Genomic DNA, 21,696 nt, shown 5'->3' with positions numbered 1-21,696 from the left:
TTCATTTAATATCTTGACTTCACCTTGTATAGTTTATTTTTTACAAGTATGTTGAATCTTAATAAGTATACTCTTTATCAGACTTCGTTAGCATCTAGAGTGAACCTCAGTAATTTTGTTACTTATTTTTTGAGGTAATCAACACATTAGGCTGTGAAGAGTTACATGTTTTGGGCTATTCAGAACCCTTTAGATGATAAGGGTTTTAATGCGAAAAAACTGAAATCAAGTAACCAGAACACCGTCTTCCCTTATGTATGGTGCTACTAAGAAATTAACTTAATTGAAATTTTCTGATAACAACATCAGTATTAGCTCAACTGCAAACCGTTAAATTACTGATACTTGATTAGCAAAATGGAACCCAAATACTACTCATGATTTTTAGTTAGTTGATGGAATTATATTAATCTTAATACCTTACCCGATTGTCTGCTTCTTTGTCTAATGTAATTCGGGTTATCAGCATGAGTAACTAGCAATGGACTGATATTATCAACATTTACATTCACAATTCATAACCAATTCATTAATTTCACACACCCTAATCATTTTATAGTATATATGCTTATATATAATTGGAGTTTTTTTTCATGAATTATCATTTGCTTGCGATGGTATTAAATATTGTTACATAGTGTTGTAAATTATATTGATTATTAACTTTTAGGTTGTAAACATTTTATCCTATTTACGGATTGTTCTTTGTTTACTGTCTTTTCTGATACCTTTGTCCTCCTGCTTGTAGTTTCGTCTCTCAAATATTCTTTGTTTTTCGTTTGTTTATCATTTATTTTGTTATTATTACCATTGTTAACGTCAAATAATTATTAAAAAAACCAAATAATTTATCAGCTACTTGGGTATGAGCTACACTATAGTTTTTAGTAGAGGATTAATAATACTACTCGATTGGCCAAACCGAAATAGGTGTGGGAAGAGTTCCAACCTGGAACTTGATGACTGAAGGTCGACGTTGATTTTCATTCATACTTTGACAGTTGTTGAGCTCAATGAATACACTGAAGAAATATTTATAAATTACCATTACTGTTTTTTTATCCGACGCACTCGAGTGTTAAACAAACGATAAACAGTAAAGGTTATTTTGTTTATTGGACAATGGAAAAAGAACATGTAACTCTATCTATTAGTTTGTTATGTTGTAAATTGAATGATATTTTACATTTGGAGTTTTTCGTGCAATGTGTGGATTTATAAAATCACAAATTTCATGTTTCCTAAATATTTTAAGTGATAATGAAGAACGAGGGGAATGAGTAAATTATAATTGACCAGGACAACATTTGAATAGGCTATACCAGTGGGTGATTGGAGTCATATCAGAATTTAGATGAGCTACGTTCTTTGAATTAACCATTCGTGGCTTATAACCGAACTATTTTTTCTGTCTACATTCCCGAATTACTCATGCAACAAGTTTAAATTTTTTTATTCAAATGTAACCCACACTTTTGTTGTGTGACGGGCTTTTAAACCGGAGTGGATTGGGTGAAATTTAAACATGCAACTTACTAATTATTAGGCAAACACGTTAGCCAGTGGAGAAGCGATCGGAGGGATTTGGTTACAACGACAATGTAACCCAATAAAAACAGAATGGATGAATACTTGAATTCGAGATCGAGAAAATGATACATATAGAGTGCACCTCTAACTAACCTCTGATTATTGCAAATAGTCATACTGCGCTCATAATCGATATACGTTTTTAACGATGACCATAACTATGCTTCTTCCTGGATGCGTAACAGTAAAGACTTGTTGTAAGTGAACTCTGTTGACAAAAAAGCAAGCACCAGGCTAGCCAGTTTTTTATTTTAAATTATGTTGATGTGTTTTCTGTTATAACCAGGTTATATATATATATATCCACCTGTAAATCTCTAATTATCTTGTAATGAAAAAAACCACTTTTTCACTTTTAAGGAATTAGAATCAGTTACAAACGTAGCATCTATGCAAACTTCACATGCAAATCGAAATAATCCGGATTATCAAAATCTGTATCAAGAATGGAGTATATTACATGAAAATAATTTACTGAATTCAGTACCGATTTGTACAACTAACTCACCAATCACAAGATCATCATTTCCACAGTCTACAACAGCTGGTGGTTCATCACCCGGCCTATCTTCTGTTGGTACAGATGAAATGATTAACAGTGATACAAAAGTTGTTTTCGCAAGTAAGATATTATTATTATTGTTATTATTATTATTATCATCCTAACAATGTTTGAATTTCTCTAATAAATCTTATGAATTCTGTTAGTGTATCATAGTGCATAAAATTTAAGTTTATATATGGTTATGATCATGTAAATAGGTCTAGAAAAATAGTTGATTCGTTCATATAATTTAATTAGTTAAATGTTGAACAGTGTATATTGTTTCACTGGGATTCAGTAATGCGAAATAAATTTTTCAATTTACTGAGATTCCAAATATACTTCATGTATGTCATAGTGTAGTGAACGAAAACACAAGTGGGGACAACCAAATGTATTTGAATACAAATTATGGAACGTCTTAGTAAAATATGAGAACCATACGGTAATTACTTTTTCTGCAAAATGCCAGTCAATTGTCTTGGATTTGATTGGTCCTTCGCTTCCACACCAATCAGTCTCTATTCTCGTTCTCTCTCCGAAGTTTTTAACCTTCTAACTCCAGACATTTCACTCTCTATTGATGATACATACTGTTACTAGCACACACCATAATAATGCTTGGGACAATTTCAGACCAATATCTATAGGAGAAATTAATTCAAGAAAAAAAGAATAACCATACAATAAGATATTTTATGAAAAGAAGGGATATTCCTTGTGAGAATAATTAGTTTTTCTACGTGATGTCAGCCATGGTGAACAATTACATAGCATTCCAACAAAGTATCATACAAACGTCCCCATGTTTCATTGAAATTGGTACAAGTATGCGCCTTAATGGTCGATATAATACTATAGCGTAATACTGCCACTGATATATATACTAACTGACTAAATGTAATAAACCTGGAAGTGTTCGTACTAAGAAAGGGGAGCGAATAAAAAATAACTAGCAGTTCGTTTTCAAATGACTTGCTTTGTTATTGAGTACAGTTGTAGGTGATAGGAAATGTTAAGATATTAAACTAAGCCACGATGAACCAGTTATACTGAGGATATAATTACATATTATGAATTAGAACAACATATATAATCGAACAATATTGTTTTCGACCAGATCATCATCAGGCTGCACTCTAATATACAGTAATATTTATATGCATATACGAAATTATTAAACCAATCAAGGTAGTTTATGACTCAGTGATAACAGTGGATTAGATTACATGAATAAACATAATAATTGAAGAATACAAATTGGTAATGTAATGACATGTGTACTAATTGTGATAAGAATAATAGAGGCTTGTATCTATGTTTGATAGTGGTAATTAAGTCAGTGGTTTGCATCTATCCTTTCTAAAACCAATTATTTGATTAGAGCTTAATTAGAACGACAAACCATATCCTAGCTCGTTTTCTTATACCTCGTCGGAACGGAATTAGATGGTGTGAAATGTAACAGTAGCACTGACATTTCAGTACTGAACGGCTACATTTTCAGAAGAGGAGATTAATTACAAGATTTGGATTTTTACGGAATATCATGCAATGCAGTGTGGATCATTCTGTCATATGTAGTATGAAGATATCACAAAACAGTCAACAGAGCATAATCATATTTCAAACAAAGCTAAAGTAAATTTGAAAAAAGTAATCAGCAGAGTAGAAAATATATTACCTTCATTAACAGTAGCGGCACATCGAATCGTAGCTTCGGCGTTTTTCGGTTTGTCGTACATGGTATCAGCTCAATTTCCAGCTGTGATTCAAACGGAACAGATTTTTTGCACGTATGACATGACCATTAGGTGTCCTTACTCAATCCAAGTTAATTAAGTGCATTAAATCCGTTATTTGAATACGAGATGAGTATGAGATAAAAAAAAACGTCTTCCTACATGATGACGGAACGGACAAAAAATAAATTTTGATACTTTCCACAACTCAGTGTCTAGAATTTTCGAAACTGTGTCCTCATTGGTATGCCGATAAGCCCCTGGCGCCTTTGTTTATTCAGACTTTTTCAACTTATGCTATGAAGTTTGATGAGATTGCTTCTCTGTTCTATATTCTAACGAACGACAAAAGTACTAATTCGTGCGTCTCTTCAACAAATTTGACTTACTGCTCCACCAATTATCACAAATGATTAAGAATTATCAGCATTTCAAAACTATATTACATTAATAAATAACCCTTTTAATACTCTCTCTTGTGTCCTCTCTTGGTTTACTGTTTTTAGTTAGTGAATATGTTAGTGGCATTATTTATCACTTTATATTAGCCTTTCAGGTGCGCCAGTAAATGGAGTAAGCTTTATAACAAACATATCTCGGCGTTGAAAAGAAACATGTTTAGTTAGATCCATTTTTTCCAATATGATGGGTTTTCGAAACATCGTGTAAATATTCTTCTCTAAATATGGTCTAGTCTCTCCACTCACTCATTTCGTACATGTAAATACCATGAAGATAAAGTCTGTATTAGCAGTCTTGGAATGCTTCTGGATAGTAGGCTTGACTTTTAATAGACATTCGAATATCTTATATAAGTTGTTAGTTTCCATTTGATCTCTTAACGTATCAAAATTTGGTTGGGGTGACATACTAAACCACGCAATCTGCATTTTGAAAAGGGATGTAATCATAGATTATATCTGATGTAGTGTGGTTATATATGATGATCAATTGTCTCAACCAATATGGATTTTGAGGTTTTGCCTACTGCTCACGTAAACTGTATCGTTGAATGTAAAGCTCTTCAGTGAAGTGTTGGTTGAAAGTAGCACAAAAGGTAGCAGATCATTATTTCTATTCCAAATATCAAGTGGAAAACTGAATGTGATTCGAAGTTATTTTTATTAAATAATTGATTATGAAGCATTTATTTTGTAGGATATTTGTTCGATAGTAAAATTAAGATGCATTTATTACCCTTGATTCTTGCCAGTTTCATATAAAGTTTTTCCAATAAATATATAGTTTTAGATTCTCGCCCAAAATTATCAAATAACTTACATTTTGCACATCATCTATATACTGCGAATTAATCAAAATAACTATGGGTTAAGGGGAATAATGCTTAGTAATACAATTATGATAAAGTAGGAAAGAGATTTTAACAGTAGAAATTTCATGATGGATATCACTATTTGTTGTGCTGACTTAGGTTACTTCTTTTCGCAACTCACTAACCCAGTCTCTGTTCAAGCAGAAAAGTCTTCACATTAATGCAAAATATATCTTCTGTCCAACTAAGAAAGTGCTAATTAACTTGTCGTTTCGCTTAAAATACTATTTAATTTTCAATCTATACACTGCACACAAGTTAAAGAGGAAAAATAATACAAATTCGTATGACTCTTTTCACAAATTTTATAAATGTATACATTGTTTAATATTGTCTAATCAACTTGAGTAACAATCCAATCTATATTGGGGATATGTTTCTTTCCCTCTAAATACGAAATGTTTTCTCAGGAATTATCTGAATCAATGAAATATTTTTAGGAGATCGACCATTTCACTTATCTTGGAAATCTGATCAGTCCCAGTGGGTTGATATGTGATGAAATCGGGGTTTACTTTTGTCAATATACATCACATTGGTAGTAGACAAGATGAACTGCACAAAAGTTCATTTTGTTAAACTTTATGATTATGAAGTATATAGGCAGCTAGTATTTGATTGCAGATGCCTTCGAAACGTTGTTAGCATATTCTAGGAACTACTGAGTGAGTAATTTGTGGTTAAACGGCTAATGTTTTTTACTACCACTGATACTGATACAACTAATTTGACCTTATGATAGCCTCGTTCTGATAACAGTATAGGAACTTGAACTGATCCCAATATGCTTCAGGTTGTACACTACTTGTAACTAACTGAATAATAACAATAATAAAGTACTTAGTAATAAACTCATGTATGAAGAACCGGCGGTTGGTGATAAATATGCTTGAAACGCATCACACCTCATTCATTCATTGTTTCCTTTCTTCATTTTTGAATATGATGATTGCTGTACAACGTTTTCAACGTCTGAATGACACCAACCACTTTTAATCTACTGGTCATATTTTTATTATCACATTGTTGTTTTTCACCTCGTACTAATCTTCCTCAAAAAAAGTTATCAATCAATGTGCTTCAACTACTAGACCTAAAGAAATAAAATGTTAATAACACAATAAACCAACAAGTGTCCTATTTCTAGGTTAATTTCTGTCTAGTTGGCAAGTGAGCTAGAAATTCTTTCTCAAAAAAAATAACTATATCCATCCTACCGTGTAGTTGTGTTGATTGTCATTGTTTATTTTCTTCATAGTGTTCTTTTTCTCTCTTAAAGGTTTTACTTTGATATTGCTTACTTGTTATATGATGTTGTATTTATTAAGAGATACACTACATGTTTTATTCATAATATGCGAATCTAAAGCAGTGGTCATTGTCGTCGTAGTAGTCCATTTTAGTGCTTGGTTTTTCATGTATTTACGCATAAGTATTTGTGAATTCTTATCTCAATTAAATGAGTTTATTTATTTTGAAAGAAATTTCTGTCGGCCATCATGTCGTTATAATATCAATAATAATAACAGTAATAATATTGGCGGTTCAGTATAAAAATTTCTTTCCAAACAATTCCATTTACTAAAGCTGTACAAATATTATTTATGCAATTCTTCTACACATTATCATTTGTCATAAAATAGAAAATTATGGTATCATTGTGACAAAGTTATCAAAAGTTAGTGAGAAATTCCCATGTGTACTGAATGAAATTACGTAATAATCAAGGGGGGGTAGTATAGATGTAAATAACATATCAATAAAAAATTATTACATAGCTGGTTTCATTCGACTTATGAAAGTGTTTTCGATTAACTTCTGATGACTTCGTTAATGACACCTGTTAGCGGGAAATAAACCAGACTAAGGCACGTTATGTGCATGATCGTGACGGCGCACTCTAATGGGCTAATTCTAAACCAATCAGCTCTGGCAGATTATTGGATAAGCATCTAGAAGTTTCTTATGTATATACTATAAATATGTGAACGTTTTTCTAACCATTGATTGCTGTTCACCTACCCTTGTTATTTTGAATGCAATTTCGTTCCTGTTCAACGTGTTCTGATTTTGGGGTCTTGTCGAGTGTCATCGTATAAGAATACTAAACAATAGGAGTAGCTGGGTCGTTTATAAGCAAAACAATTATAACAACACCACAAATTTCTTATCAAATAACTATATAAATATGATTGTACAGTTTTATTTAATGGAATATTTTGGAAAATTTTCTTGACTAAACTCTAATTATTTTGTCTTATGATGCCACGGGTTGCTTTTCTAATTCTTTAATTATCATGACAATAATCACATAACCGTCAGTCCACTTCTAATCAATTAAATTCAGCCGTAACTTTGTCAAATACTCTCGATTTCATACTGTTAATACTACAGTAGACAGTATGCTTAACCTCTCTGCATCAATTCATGTCTGGCTATGTTAATGGAATGAAATGAATATCCAACTCATTTGTTGTACTATTTTTTTGTGTGTATTTTGTATGTATACGCTTTTAAGTTTTACTCATTTATTTTTCATTTCGTATAGTAATGGGTCTTTTCTCTCTCTCTCTGTATATATATATATATATATATATATATGCTAGTCACTCAAGAGTTTGACTGTTCTCACAAACTTATATTGCCATACGTCAAAATAGAGAGACGACTGAAATATTTTATTCATTATCTTTAGTACATTTGATAAATTAATACTGTACTTTGTTTGTTTACGTATCTATCCGTAAATTAAAATGAGATCAGGAATGTATTTATTGATTTTTCTTATATTGAAATCATTTAGCAATTGTTTACTTGGAAAATATATTTACATTTTATTGACTGTGTTGAATGTTTATTATTTTAATAGAATATTATAGTAGGGTATTAGCTAAAGTGAATGGTTTATACGTTCAGTGAAACGTAAATCTCCTACTTTGACGCACTGATCTTATATTAGGTCAGTTTTCACTAAATGTGAATGTTTTAACTTCAGTGTAACTAAAATCGTTGACCGGCTCGATTAAATATAGACTTGGACATGTTGCAGCCAACTGTTTTTTTTTCACGTACTTACCTAATCGTTCCATGAAGATTCATTTCCATACATTTCATGGAATATTGACACTGTGATGGGAGTAACCAATTCCTTCATCTTAGTTGTTGGTTTAAATTGCATACTCTGTCTTTAGCCACATGTTCAAAATCGGATATCCTTATGTGTATATCATCGCACTTTGTGAATACTTACTGATAACGACTAGTCTTGTATTTGGACAACTCTGTTTATGAATATTCTAACGTCGAAATCTCAAGTGTAGTGCGAATTTATAAACCACTAGTAAATGTGTCTGCTGTCAATAAGACCGAAATTATAAGTAATTCCGTTCTTAATCCAAAAGCTTGAAAATTGACTCTCTCCAGTTAAATTTTAACTTAGTTGTTACTCTCCGTTTGCTGGTAATTAGAAACTTTCCAACTTCCAACTACTAAATGACATCGTTAATTTTTTATTGATAATTATTTTATATTTTATACTTCTTCCTTGTTTAGATTCTATGACTTCACCGATTGTTGGATCTGCTCCGGTACGCAGTAATCCATTAAGCAGTTTTCCGAGGGTAAATTCGCCTGTTTCTAACACGAATTTCTCCACCCGACCTACTGGGGGCGGTGGAACTGTCCTAGACTCACCTTTAAGACTAATACGTGGAAGGTGTACATCGTTGACAGTGTCTACAACTGGGGTTAATAGTTCATCTAGTGATGTAAATATGCCTTGTGTACGGCTTCATGCCCCAGAATATCAACAACAGCAGACTAATAAAATGAGAAATCAACGTAATTTTCAATCAAATCAATCTCCTCAACCACGCATTTCCCAGCCCGGCAATCAATCACAGTTATGTTGTTCACAGTTCCAGTCTCAACCTATATCACAATCTCAACATCCTTCATCTTCGTTATCTCCTCAGCATCATTTAACTGTCCAGCATCAATTACAGCTATCTAGTCGTTCAGGAATGACTTTTGGATCGATTCCAAGTCAACAATACATTAATTCACACAATATTAGTGCAAGTTTACCGGTGAATGTTAATCCGTTACTTTGTGGTGTACAAGATTCTGATAATAATGATTTTAACGATGATAAGGTAAATTGAATCCACGACTATATTGTTTATTATTACTACATGTTATTTTTTGTTGTTGTTGTTGTTGCCAAATACTTTCAGAATTAACGGGGACAGAAGACCCTGTTGAGCTTAACTCTAGTCCAACTTTATGAGAAGATATGATGAATGTAGTATAAGTGGGAGCTAGGTGCTTCGGCATCGATCTCATCACTCACGCCACCACCAGCACTTATGTAGCTACCTAGATACACGAACTTCTCAACTACTACAATCTGCTCACCATCTAGGGTGAGTGCAGGATGAGAATCCTGTCAGTCTTGTAGGAGTACCTTGCACTTGGAGGGTGCAAAGCACATGCCGTACCTGCGGACACTGATTGCCAACTGATTAATTGCGGATTGCATGCCTTGGGCATTATCTCACAGTAAGACAATATCATCCGCATACTCAAGGTCGAGAAATCGTTCTCCAGGCAGCAGATCCACACCGCCATTACTTACATCCATCAGAGCTGTTTCCAGGATGTCGTCGATGGCAAAGTTGAAGAGGAATGGTGAGATCGGGCAACCCTGCCTAACCCCACTGCTCGAATGGAACAAGGGAGAAAGGTGGTTGTATGCCCTCACTCTGCCTGAGGTGTTCGTGTACAGGGCCTTTAAGATGTTAATGAACTTCTCAGGCACACCCTTCTTCAATAGACAATCCCAGAGAACAGTCCTGTCCAACGAATCGAAGGCAGCCCTGATATCAAGAAACACTACGGTTGTTGGCCTGCGATAAGTATGACGGTGTTCTAACATTTGGCGGAGGGTGAAGATGTGATCAATGCATCCTCGACCAGAACGAAAACCAGCCTGCTCCTCGCGAGTCAATCGCTCTCGGGTTTTAAACAACCTACGAAGAATGACAGAAGCCAATAGTTTGGACGCAATCGGAAGTAGACTTATCCCCCGATAGTTGTTACAGGAACAACGTGAACCCTTTTTAAAGATAGGGACGACTATTGACTCATTCCATGATGTTGGAACACTTTCTTGCTCCCAAACCTTTCCAATCAACACAGTCAATTCCTTAGTCAGAAAGTCGCCACCATCTTTAAAAAGAGCCGGAGGTAAGTCATCTGGGCCCGGTGATTTGTAGCGCTTCAAGAGTTGGAGTTCCTTGCGGACTTCCGCCTCGTTTGGTGGATCAGTCGTCACCGGCCATGGGGGGCAGGACAAAGTAGTTGATGTTGCCGGAGCAGCAGGCCAGTTGAACTGTGTTCTCGATCCTTACAACCAAGCCTCACACTCGAGTACTTAAATATATACTTTCAAAATGAAATAATTTCAAGTAGTCAGCTAAAGAATAAATGTACCTATTGAAAAACCAGACTAAATCCTATAGACTATTATTTTTGAAAAAATCAATAAAATTGTCTGAAAATGTCTGTCTGAGGCCTATAAACTTACTACCCTTGGTTTAAATAAATATATGATAATAACAAATTTAAAACATAAAATGTTTGATTGCTTTGATAAATGAATAGCTTCGATTGACTCACGCTTTCAACTATGAAAATACTAAATCTCCACAAAACCCCTCCTAATAACTAATATAATCATATGCTCACTAGTGACTGACTTCAAGATGTAAATCCAGGAGTTCTAGTGAGAAGCAGTGACCAGTGGATTTCAAACCACGTCTGTTTTGGGATATCAACTCACTGAAGACAATTGGTGAACGGTCGCTTAACTTCGTGGATCAGTTGAAGTTGGACATTAACATCATTGTATGCCGGCTCAGTGGTCTATCGGTCAAGTGCTCTGGCGCGAGACTGGTAGTTCCTGGGTTCGAATCTCGCTCGCAAGGCGGGATCGTGGATGCGTACTGCTGAGGGGTCCCATAATAGGACGAAACGGCCGTCCAGTGCTTCCAGGTTTTCCACGGTGGTCTGGCTTCAATTGATTCACGCTTTCAACTATGAAAATACTAAATCTCCACAAAACCCCATCTAAAATATTTTTTTTAAAACGTAGTCGCCTAGTTTATGTTTAAAAACAAAAAAAGAAATATGAATTAGACTCAGATCATATAGGTCATTTATTAACAAATATATAATACCGTTCACATATACATAACATAAGCTGTATTCTCATTATAATCAATATTTCACTTCTTAACCTGATCCCATCAGATCTTGATTGAATCGTCAAGTGAAATCGATTCATCAAACTATCTGTTTATTATTATTATTATTATTAAATTAACTATCTTTATATGTACATTTATTTGCGTTAATCATAAGCCATGTAGTAAGTTGAATTCATATGAATAATCATAATAGTGATATCTGTTTTCTACATTGATAGACTCATCGCCATAGTTTATGTAGATTGATTAATTGTAGAAGAAAATGTTTATGTTGTGTTCCGCATCATATTCTCATTTATTCGTTCGTAAACAATGTAGGATGCGATACAACTATGTATTGGCTCAAAATAAAATACATTGTTTTTATTTACTTCTTATTACGGCCGAATTTACAAATGTAAGCTTGTACACAGCCTTGAGTCACACCTTGTGTGTGTGTGTGTGTGTGAAGGTTAGTAACACTATATACAATCCTAAATAGATGTTGGTGAGGCGGGATTCGATCTATTAACGTGACAACTTTAAACAGTTTTTTTTAAAAACTAAATTGCTACTTCATAATAAAATATAGAAACAAAATGAAGAGAAAGAAGACGTTTTATGATAAGAACTTCAAGTGTATGTCGCCACTAGAACAGATCTTTCTCCTTATCACCTCAAGTTTCTAACGACAACTTCCATTTATGACACAGACCTTAACCTATTTGTCCATATCTACCGAAAGGTCTCAAAATAACTATTGACGATTTTATGGAATAATGCCATTTCTCAGTGTGGGTACCCTACTAGCCAAAGAAAAGAATGACATACTGCTCTAGGCGATGACTGAACATGCGTAACATTGTAAAATGGCATAGCCAAATAAAATCTCAATAATTATAACAGTGTAATATGTATTCATTTTATTTCAGCTACGTACAATTTAAAACAACTCTAATATTGAAATAGACTCAAAATAACTATTTGCTTCATCGGGCTTTACCAAGACTTATTGACTTCAATATAAAGCAATCAAAGACGAGTTTATTTATGATGGAAAGATTCGGTTAAACTAGAAAACATCTAACCAACAAATTTGAGTATAAGTGCCTCAATTCACATTTTCTCACCTTTTTGATGAACAGCGAATTCGTTTACAGTGAGAAAAATTACCTACTAATCAATATATCAACTGAACTGCAAATTTACATAGTCATGATCAGCTACTGTTGAAAGTGATGAATAAATAAGTATTGTAAATTTGATTTTGATGAAATGACGCTACACCATATGATTGGAGTTGTTTGTTTGGATGGGTATTTAGTTGGGTATTTCACTTCGTTTAAACCTAATTAATAGTTAATTTTAAAAAATCCAAAAAACCATCTACTTAATAAAAGTCGCTGTGTTTCACATCAATTATTATCGTTTATCAGATTATATATATATATATACTTTTATTGATTCAGTACCATGGTTCTAATTGTAAACTAATGCCTAGTATTGACGTCACAACTTGTTCATAATTCAAAGTATAGAACAAAGGTATTTCTTCGTCACCGTCGTAGCAATAAGTGAATTTATGGTCTCTCTCGCTGTTTCTGTGTATCTGTTTATGAATATCAAATTTAGCTTCATTATTAAAATACCAATGAAATGCATTGTGCGTAAATATGTTGTTGAATTGGTCTAAATAGTTCAACTGTGATATTTAAGTGGGTTTAATCCTAAGTTTCCTTTTTTACACACCCAAACATATTGATTGCGTGTATTATTCGTGTTATTTGTATTATTACAGTTCCTTTGTATCTATGTTAAAATTGTCGAGTTATTTGGATTTATATCAAATGAAAAAAGTACTATCTTACAACAAAAACACATCAGTGTAATATGGGTTTAGATTATCCACAACATTTTTAACACATTCACTAATTGTATCATACTCAACACTTTTGACCATCTTTCTATCCATTCAGTGTGTGAATAGTACGTAGTATGGTATGGTTTTCATCCAAGATTTCACTTCAAGTTCAAACTTCTACCATAGTTATATTTTTCAGCGGTGATATTGAACTTGAACGCTACGCTGACATGTTCATAACAGACGGTTGTGGCTATCTTCAGACGCCTGAAATGAAATTTTTAATAAAAATCATACCTTATTATGCAGTACCCACTCGCTAAATCAACAGAAAATATAAATAAGTGTTTGGGTACGACATAGTACTGAACATTGAAAATGTTGCTGTTAACCTCAGCTTTTAAATTGCTTCATAATTCTCAACAAGACGTATATAGACTACACATTTTGCAGGAGTAAAAATTGAGATTCACAAACAAGTATTATATGTAACACTTCGGGAAAAAAGTGCAAATTCATCTGTTTCTACTGTGGATAATCACGTATCTCTAGTAACTCATTCTAAGCCACCCACTATTCTTTAAGTTTCTTCTCATCCCCTTTAAGTTTTTCCCATCCCCATATTGATCAGTCAATCTCATATAGCTTCATATGAGTAACGTGTTTTAAAGTACATTAGTTTGTAGAGTTTAGTATAATTATTTTAATCAGGAACCTTCGAGTTAATCATTCAGTCAGTGTTTCTGCCAAGTACTGGTTTGCGTGTTCAATATTTAAATAAAAGTTAAATTTTCAAAGTATTTCAATCAGTTTATGCTTTCCGCGTTGCGATAATGTCTAGCAATTAAAATTCCTCATTTTGGTCATGAAGGTCGGTCATAAATAACATTTATTATAAGTCGAGAGATAACCATGTTCATAAGTGGGTTTTACAGCCTAATTGATTTTTCTTCTATGAAAGATAAAGAGCTAGGTACAATATCCTATGGCAGTAATCTTCCGTTACATTATTTTTTATTATTATTAAGAACATTGATGATCAAAGTATTATAATTAACATATTCAGATACAGATATTTATTAGTCCAAGTTACCATATACCACATTAACACGACGAGAGGAAATTAACAAGATGAATAGTAAATGATTCAAATGATACAATAATAATAATGATAAAAACTGAAAGTATAACTCAAAATGACAATGGGAAATTATGTATAACAGAAAACTGAAACTCAAGATTTGGTGAGAGATGCACACTAAATGTATCTGCCTCATTGTGACTGATTCTTAGCCAACATATGTTATATTCCTAACTAATGATCATGACTATTATACGTGCCTCTACCAGGTAGTCTTCATCTACAAACATGGCTCAGACCGATGGTCTACAACCTCATGAACTGATTACACGTTTTCCTTTACTCACTCCTAGCTTCCCTGCAACTTACTCATATACCAGCTAGCATTGGAAGTGTGTGAATTTAATTGATTATTCCGGCCATAAGTAAAATACATCGGCTGTATTGTTATTCATACTTAGGAAGTATTTAGTATTACCAACCAAACTGATTGATAAGACTGTTACAACAGCTCGGCTAACATGTCACGTGACTGAAAAAGCTAAAAAATAAAACAACCTGAGAGAAACATCACATATTTCACGTCTCTCCTATTCTTCCCGAGACATATTTTTTAACGTTTCGTTATTTTCCATTTATCGTCGATACTGACATTATTTGTCTTGCTAATATTTCATCTCACCATATTTGCTGTGGTATGACAACCTTAAACTGAAACACATTTGTGGCAGGCTACGTTTTAATTATTATCAGCTTATTTAATCAAACACCATGACGATTTTGTAAAAATGACAATATAAATTCCCTCATTTATGTTATTCGGGAAAATGCGTTTTCAATACTAATAATATTCAAAGCAACCTATTAAAATTAAGTGGTTATTAACCGTGGGTTGTTTCAACGTCGCGTATTTGGGCATAATAGCTTAACAATCAGAGTTTTTTTTCAATCATTAGGTTTGTTCAATCTTGATAAAACAATTGCGTGTACTGTGATTCTCAAAAGGTCCTCATCCAAAAGAAGCTTGTACAACCGCTCTCGCTACCTTGTTTATTGGTGTAGGTGTATGTTTGTAGCTGAGCTTTGATGAAACCCTTCCCTTCAAAAAAAATTATTTTCTAATTTCTCCTACGTTTGTATTTTAGCTATTCGCAATATTTATCCCTTGATTCTTATATAACTGCTATAACAACTCTATCAGTACTATATTGCGTAATTCAATAGTGTTTTTTTGTTTTTTTTTACATTTTTATTCGTAATAGATTACACAATTATATTCATTTGATTCGTCAAATAGTTCATTTATTCCTCAATTAAAATCTGAACCAATTTGTGAAACAGATTCAAATTACAATTCAATTCACTCATTAAGTTTAGATTTATGTCATGGTAACATAAATAATACAATTTTAGAACCGGTCACACATTTTGATCCATTAATTGCATCTGTTGTGCAATCATCAAATCAACATTGTCAACAACACCATCGACACGAACAACAATTGCATCAACGTTACCAAGATCAACAACACCGACAACATCTATGTCATCAACTTCAACAACAACGTTCTTTACTGAATCATAGCGGGAAATCATCTTCGAAAACATTAGATTTATTTCCACCACCAATAATTGGTTTAGATATAGATGAATTTCAGTTTGATGATGTCCCCATGGAATAGCAATGCTACTACTAATTAAATACTATCAGTAACAAAGATGCATAGATTTACCGATTCACTATATTTAACTATTCTTATTTTCTACTATTTATGTATAAAAACTATTCATCATATAACCTTTTAGAAATATCATTTTAGTTTAGTAGTTTCACTCTTCTATTCTCTTATGTTCTTATTCATTTTCAAACAAATTGGGTTGATCTTTCTTTTCCGAAAAAGGTGGATAAAAAAAAGCACCGTTTCATTTTTTTGTTTGTCGTGTACATCTCTGTTTGTATGTCTACTTACTACCTTGTTCGTTGTCCTTGTTGTTTTAAGGTATGCTCCCACTTGTTTGCCTCTTTTCTGTGTGTGTCTGTAATTTTTTTCTCCTTTTTTTCTTCATATGATTTCGGAAATACACACACACACACAGGTGACAGTATGTTTAGGAGAGGATATGGATCAAGCACTAGTTTCATTTACCATTATTGTTATTTTCATTATTATTTGTTTTAAGTAATATTTCATGGTAGGCACAATTTAGCGCCTCATCTCATTCGAATAATGAGATTAGATGGTTTTCTTACTTGTATACAAAAATATAAAAAGACAATTGTTGGCATTTTCCCTTCTCACACTCTGGTTACTATTCAAAGCAGTTATTATTAATCTAGTCGCATATATACATATTGTTCACATTGCTTATAAAATTATGTGCCTTTTGTACGACCGACTATTAATTTATCTTTACATTATCATTTTGTCAAAATGGATGGTGATAACGTTGGAATATTTCCTGTGCTTGTCTTGTTCACATTTTGTAGAAATTTTCTTGCTTCAGGTTAGAAGTAAATTTCAGTCAATTATAAAATCACCCACAACAGTTAACAATTCCACGTTGTCATCATTATAATCATTATATTTTGTTTGTTGTTGTATCCAGATATTCTTTGTTGATGGGTTTCTTCCTTCCCTTAATTATTTTCATGCTGTCTGCATACTACTAACATTTTGTGTTGTTTTCTTTTGTGGTTGTTATATTCATGTTTCATTTTATTTTCTCATCATTAGCTTTCTTTTCAGTGAATACTAGGTGGTTATTCAACAGCGTAGATATTTTAGGCGGTTGTCTGTTTTATATTCCAGTTTTGCATTGAGTAGTTCTTGTTTGTATATGTTCAATCGATAACTACCGTTGTTATCTTTTGTTGAGATGTACATATACTTATGAATTACTTTTTGTCATGCTATCCCTTTCCAGGAATTACAAACAGATAATGTAAAACAGACCGACATGTGTATTGTAAAATTGCATAAAACTACTTCCTTCATAAAATATCTATCATCTACTATGATTTTATCGTCAAAGTAGTCTTTTTTTGTAGATGATTTTACTTTTATAGTCACTTTTTAAACAGAAATCAATAAATATCCAGTCTTTCTTTTTTTTTCATCAAAATTTCTATTTTTCCTTATTTTTGCTATTATACCAACCCTTGAGGAGACATGTCGTCTTTTCGGCGCCATTTATCTTTATTTTGATTTAAACGAAGTTGATTTACTACACTTTACTCTTTTTCCGTGCATATTTAAAATTCGCGCAAAAACCTGAAAAGAAGGATGATTTTCACAAAAGGAGATTTGTTGTACAATGAAAATTTACTATTGTTTACACAATTAATTATGGGCATTAACCTAACGTTTCTGTCCTCTTTATGTTGTCTACTTCGTTACACGGATTACGCGGTTATCTGGATAAATAACTGACGATAAGTATGAACGGAACAACAAGAATAATGGAAAGCCATCCGTTAAATTGTTGTTCACTTATCTATATCATCATATTATTATTATTATTTCTGCTTTTTTTCCCGTCATAGATCTTCAGAACATATATAAGAATATATTACAATTTCATGTATCATCATTTATTTATGGAGATTTGATTAGGAATAAATGATTCATTTAATAATGATGTCTTTGATGATTATCTGTCACAGATCATACGTAATGGGTTTCCTTAAATCTTCCTACTTTTTTTTACTTCATTGCTTGTTAACTGCATTGAGTTTTCCCTATTTCTCACACACACACATTGGAGTAAATGCCAATCAGCTAAATAATGAAATATCTTTCTCCCTAACGTCATTATTTTTCATTATGGCTGTATATCATAGTCTTATTATAATCTGTATAGTTTTGGATCCACACTAAATCTCTATAGAATGTCGTTTCACTGAATTTATTTGTGTACATCATCTACTTATTTCCGCTTATTCTGATTGTCTGCTTTTGCGTATAACACACTACAAAATCATTAATCGAATCCCAATCAGCTTTCCTCGCTTTTTATTTTGGTATGTGTTTTTCGCCACCTCTTTTTTATTCGTTTTTCCAAAGATCTTTTCTCATCGTTTTAATTGAAATTATTATTATCACTACCATTATTGTGTTCATTTACATTTACGTCGACATTTTCTATCTCTTTGAACTTAAGATTTGCGTGTCTAGTTATTTTTCACCGTCTTGGCATTTCCCCCATCTCCATTTGTTTTTGTGTGTCCTTGTCACTTACACTTTTTTATATTTCATTTTTATTGCTTTTTATATTTTACGGAGGAAAAAAATCAGCCATGAAATAAAGAAACTTGTGCGTGCGTTTGTCTCTTTACTTCATGGTAATATGTCATATATGAAATGGGTAATTATCAGCTGATTGATTTCAGTTGGAAGCAAACTGATGTTAACCTAATGTGTATTTTGAGACTGTAACATGTCACAGCAATTTAGCATCTGGTAGGTTCAGCCATTGAAATAGGTGACAACCAAAGCTTCTGTTTACCGAATCTTACTAAATTTTAGTTGAATTGACTGTGTCTCCGATATCGTCAAATGTTATATATGAAATCAAAATCAACTTCGATCCTGTGTTCTATTAAAGCTTTGCATCTTTAATCCATGAACTTGCCAAACTTATTTGCTCTACTTCTATATCCAGAATAGATCATTAATTTCGTCTTGGAAAATTGCATTAACTCATCATTCTGGTCATCATTTTAGAATAGTTGAAACTCAAAGGGATCCAAATGAATGGTATTGCTACATGATTGATGAGGGTTCAAAATCCTACTAGTTTGTGATTCTACCGCGAAAAAGGATTGTTCAGACAATAATAGTCTGTAGTTTTATGTCCACTCTCAAATCTCATTCCACTTGTCACCCTTGAGCTTCAAGACATAAAGCTTTTTGTGCTGTTGGCAATCCAGTTTTACTTCAGTATGTATATGTAGTTGGTAACATCGACGAATATCCATTTCTAATTGATTTTATGAAAAGTTCCGTTTAGATAACGTCTCTATGGAAGATAAGCTTTGTAAAAAAAAGCTGTCTGATTAGATTTATTGTATACTGTAGTGGGAGAAGTTTCAAAAGTATCATTGCTAAATCTTCCATATATTTACGTTTGTCGGTTCTGATGCTCCTCTTCACCTGCTTGTTTACTTCTGTGTCTTCAGCTTGTGCCTTGGCTTTTTCTGCTCTTGTTCGTCTGGTATTGATTGCCTTCTTGTTTCTCCTTTCTTCAATCTTATCCAATGTACCAACAGTGATCCATTCCTTGTGATGGTATCGATATATTGACTTAAAGAGGTCAGTTTTTTTATCGTTTCACCTAATTATTTCATTTTTGGGACATCTAGAAAAGTGATGCGTTGTAAAACACGACAATAGGCTGAAGAAATATATATTTATTGAGAGAAGCTACTTAGTACTTACCTGATACATATACATGACGTTTAATCTGTTTGCATCTTCTGGTGTGTTCTGCAGTCTGAGCTGTTTTCTCGGCTGGCATTCAAGTGCTCCGCTGGCACCGTGCTTTTGATGCACTGAAACTCGTCACTATGTCCGACAACTACTTCAATGTTGACGTCACGTTTCACTAGACACTACTTACAAACATCCCTATGGGTAGCGTCCACTGCAGTACCATTTTCCTCTTCCATCTAAAAATTGGTGGTTTGATGCTGACACTGTAAATTTCAGTTTGTTATTTTTCTCAAACTGAACGTATCATTCACGTCGTGGCAATAAGCTATGTAGCTCACTATCTTATTTAGCCAGAATGAAATTGCTAAAATTTGGATCTAGTAGTAATCACATAACAAAATTTTCAGTCTTGATGAAAAAGATGGTTTATTCTCACCATGCATTTTGGCGAAAGCTTTTTTGCAGAAAGATTGAGGATTCTTATATGATAGATTATGCATTGATGTAAATGTGACTTTCGTAATTATAACATTAATTTGTAATGACTAATCTATCGTAGTTTTTTTTTCACTTGACTTTTGTCTAGTATAATGCTTAGTTGTATTTCACTGTGGCTTTGTGCTTAACTGACAATTGTTCAGTTTGGCAAGATTAACTGAATTCGATCGATATATAACTGAATGAACTCGAAAGAAGCTTAGTTTTTCTAAGGTTTTTATCATTGAATCTTATCAGATTTACGTTTTGGATTAGTCAGGGTTAAGCGAAAAAATTGTTGTATATTAGTTTGAAGAGCTGTTAACATTGTATCTGGTACCAAAAATCATAGAGTGAAATCAGGGTTTTTCTTAATTAAATTTTTTTTTATTCTAACGAGAAACTCAAAACTATACCCTACATTGTGTTAAATGAATGATTTTTAAAGTTTCGCTAACCATTTTTTTCAGTTGTATGTTAAGATCGATTCAATATGTTTAAGACTAAACAAATTTTAACTCACTTTTTTAATAGTTGAAATCATCAGTCAATTGAAGCTAGACCATCACGGAAAACCTGGAAGCACTGGATGGCCGTTTCGTCCTATTGTTGGACTCCTCAGCAGTGCGTATCCACGGTCCCGCCTCACGAGATCCGAACCCAGGACCTATCAGTCTCGCGCGCGAACGCTTAACCTCTAGACCACTGAGCCGGCACCCACCGGCGTTAGTGTCTAACTCCAACCAATCCACGAAATTGAGCGACACATCCACCATTGTCTATGGTGAGTTGATATATCACAAGAGACCTGGTTGAACTCCACTGGCGGGATCGTGAATGCGCACTACTGAGGAGTCCCACCATAGGGCGAAACGGTCGTCCAGTGCTTCCAGGTTTTCCATAGTCATCTAGCTTCAATTGATTCATGATCTCAACTATTAAAATTACTATAATATCCACGAAAATCCCTTCTGATATTAACTCACTTTTTACTTGTAATTTTAATGTTTATCGATTAAATCAAATTCACTTAATCTTTGTTTCAGATCAGTTATGAAGTTTCATCTTTTAATAAGAACATATGAAATCATACCGAACATACAGTATATATATTCATTTTATCTACGTTTGACAGTTATCAATAAATGAAATTTTAATTAAGCAGAGATGGATAGTGGCTATCAGTAGAATCCAGGTCGCGTGTTTCGTCCTATTTGGGACTCGTCAGTTGGATGTACCTGCATCTCAGAGTTGATGTTCACTCTGGGACTCGAACTCAGTACCCTCGCTTCAAACGCCATAGCGTTATCCACTCAGCCACTGAGTCCTGATAGCCACTTGCTTGTGCAATGGGGTGAAATTTAAATTCATTTAGTATTGTTTGTTGG

The 21,696-nt window shown here is 33.3% G+C and overlaps 1 protein-coding gene across 1 annotated transcript in view; it reads left to right on the top strand.

The window, feature by feature from the left end:
- Smp_161250 (hypothetical protein) overlaps nt 1-16,081 on the top strand; it is a gene marked incomplete at its 3' end in the record, with an annotated part of 39,346 nt that extends 23,265 nt beyond the window's left edge. Inside the window, exons 7-9 of the mRNA XM_018795898.1 lie at nt 1,951-2,212; nt 8,762-9,363; nt 15,662-16,081. Coding sequence (XP_018646932.1) covers nt 1,951-2,212; nt 8,762-9,363; nt 15,662-16,081 — 1,284 coding nt within the window. The remainder of the gene's footprint in view (nt 1-1,950; nt 2,213-8,761; nt 9,364-15,661) is intronic.
- Between the last annotated feature and the right edge of the window lie 5,615 nt (nt 16,082-21,696).

The sequence above is a fragment of the Schistosoma mansoni genome, assembly GCF_000237925.1.
Source record: "Schistosoma mansoni, WGS project CABG00000000 data, supercontig 0177, strain Puerto Rico, whole genome shotgun sequence".
Taxonomy (NCBI): domain Eukaryota; kingdom Metazoa; phylum Platyhelminthes; class Trematoda; order Strigeidida; family Schistosomatidae; genus Schistosoma; species Schistosoma mansoni.
This window is presented reverse-complemented; position numbering and strand designations above follow the sequence as displayed.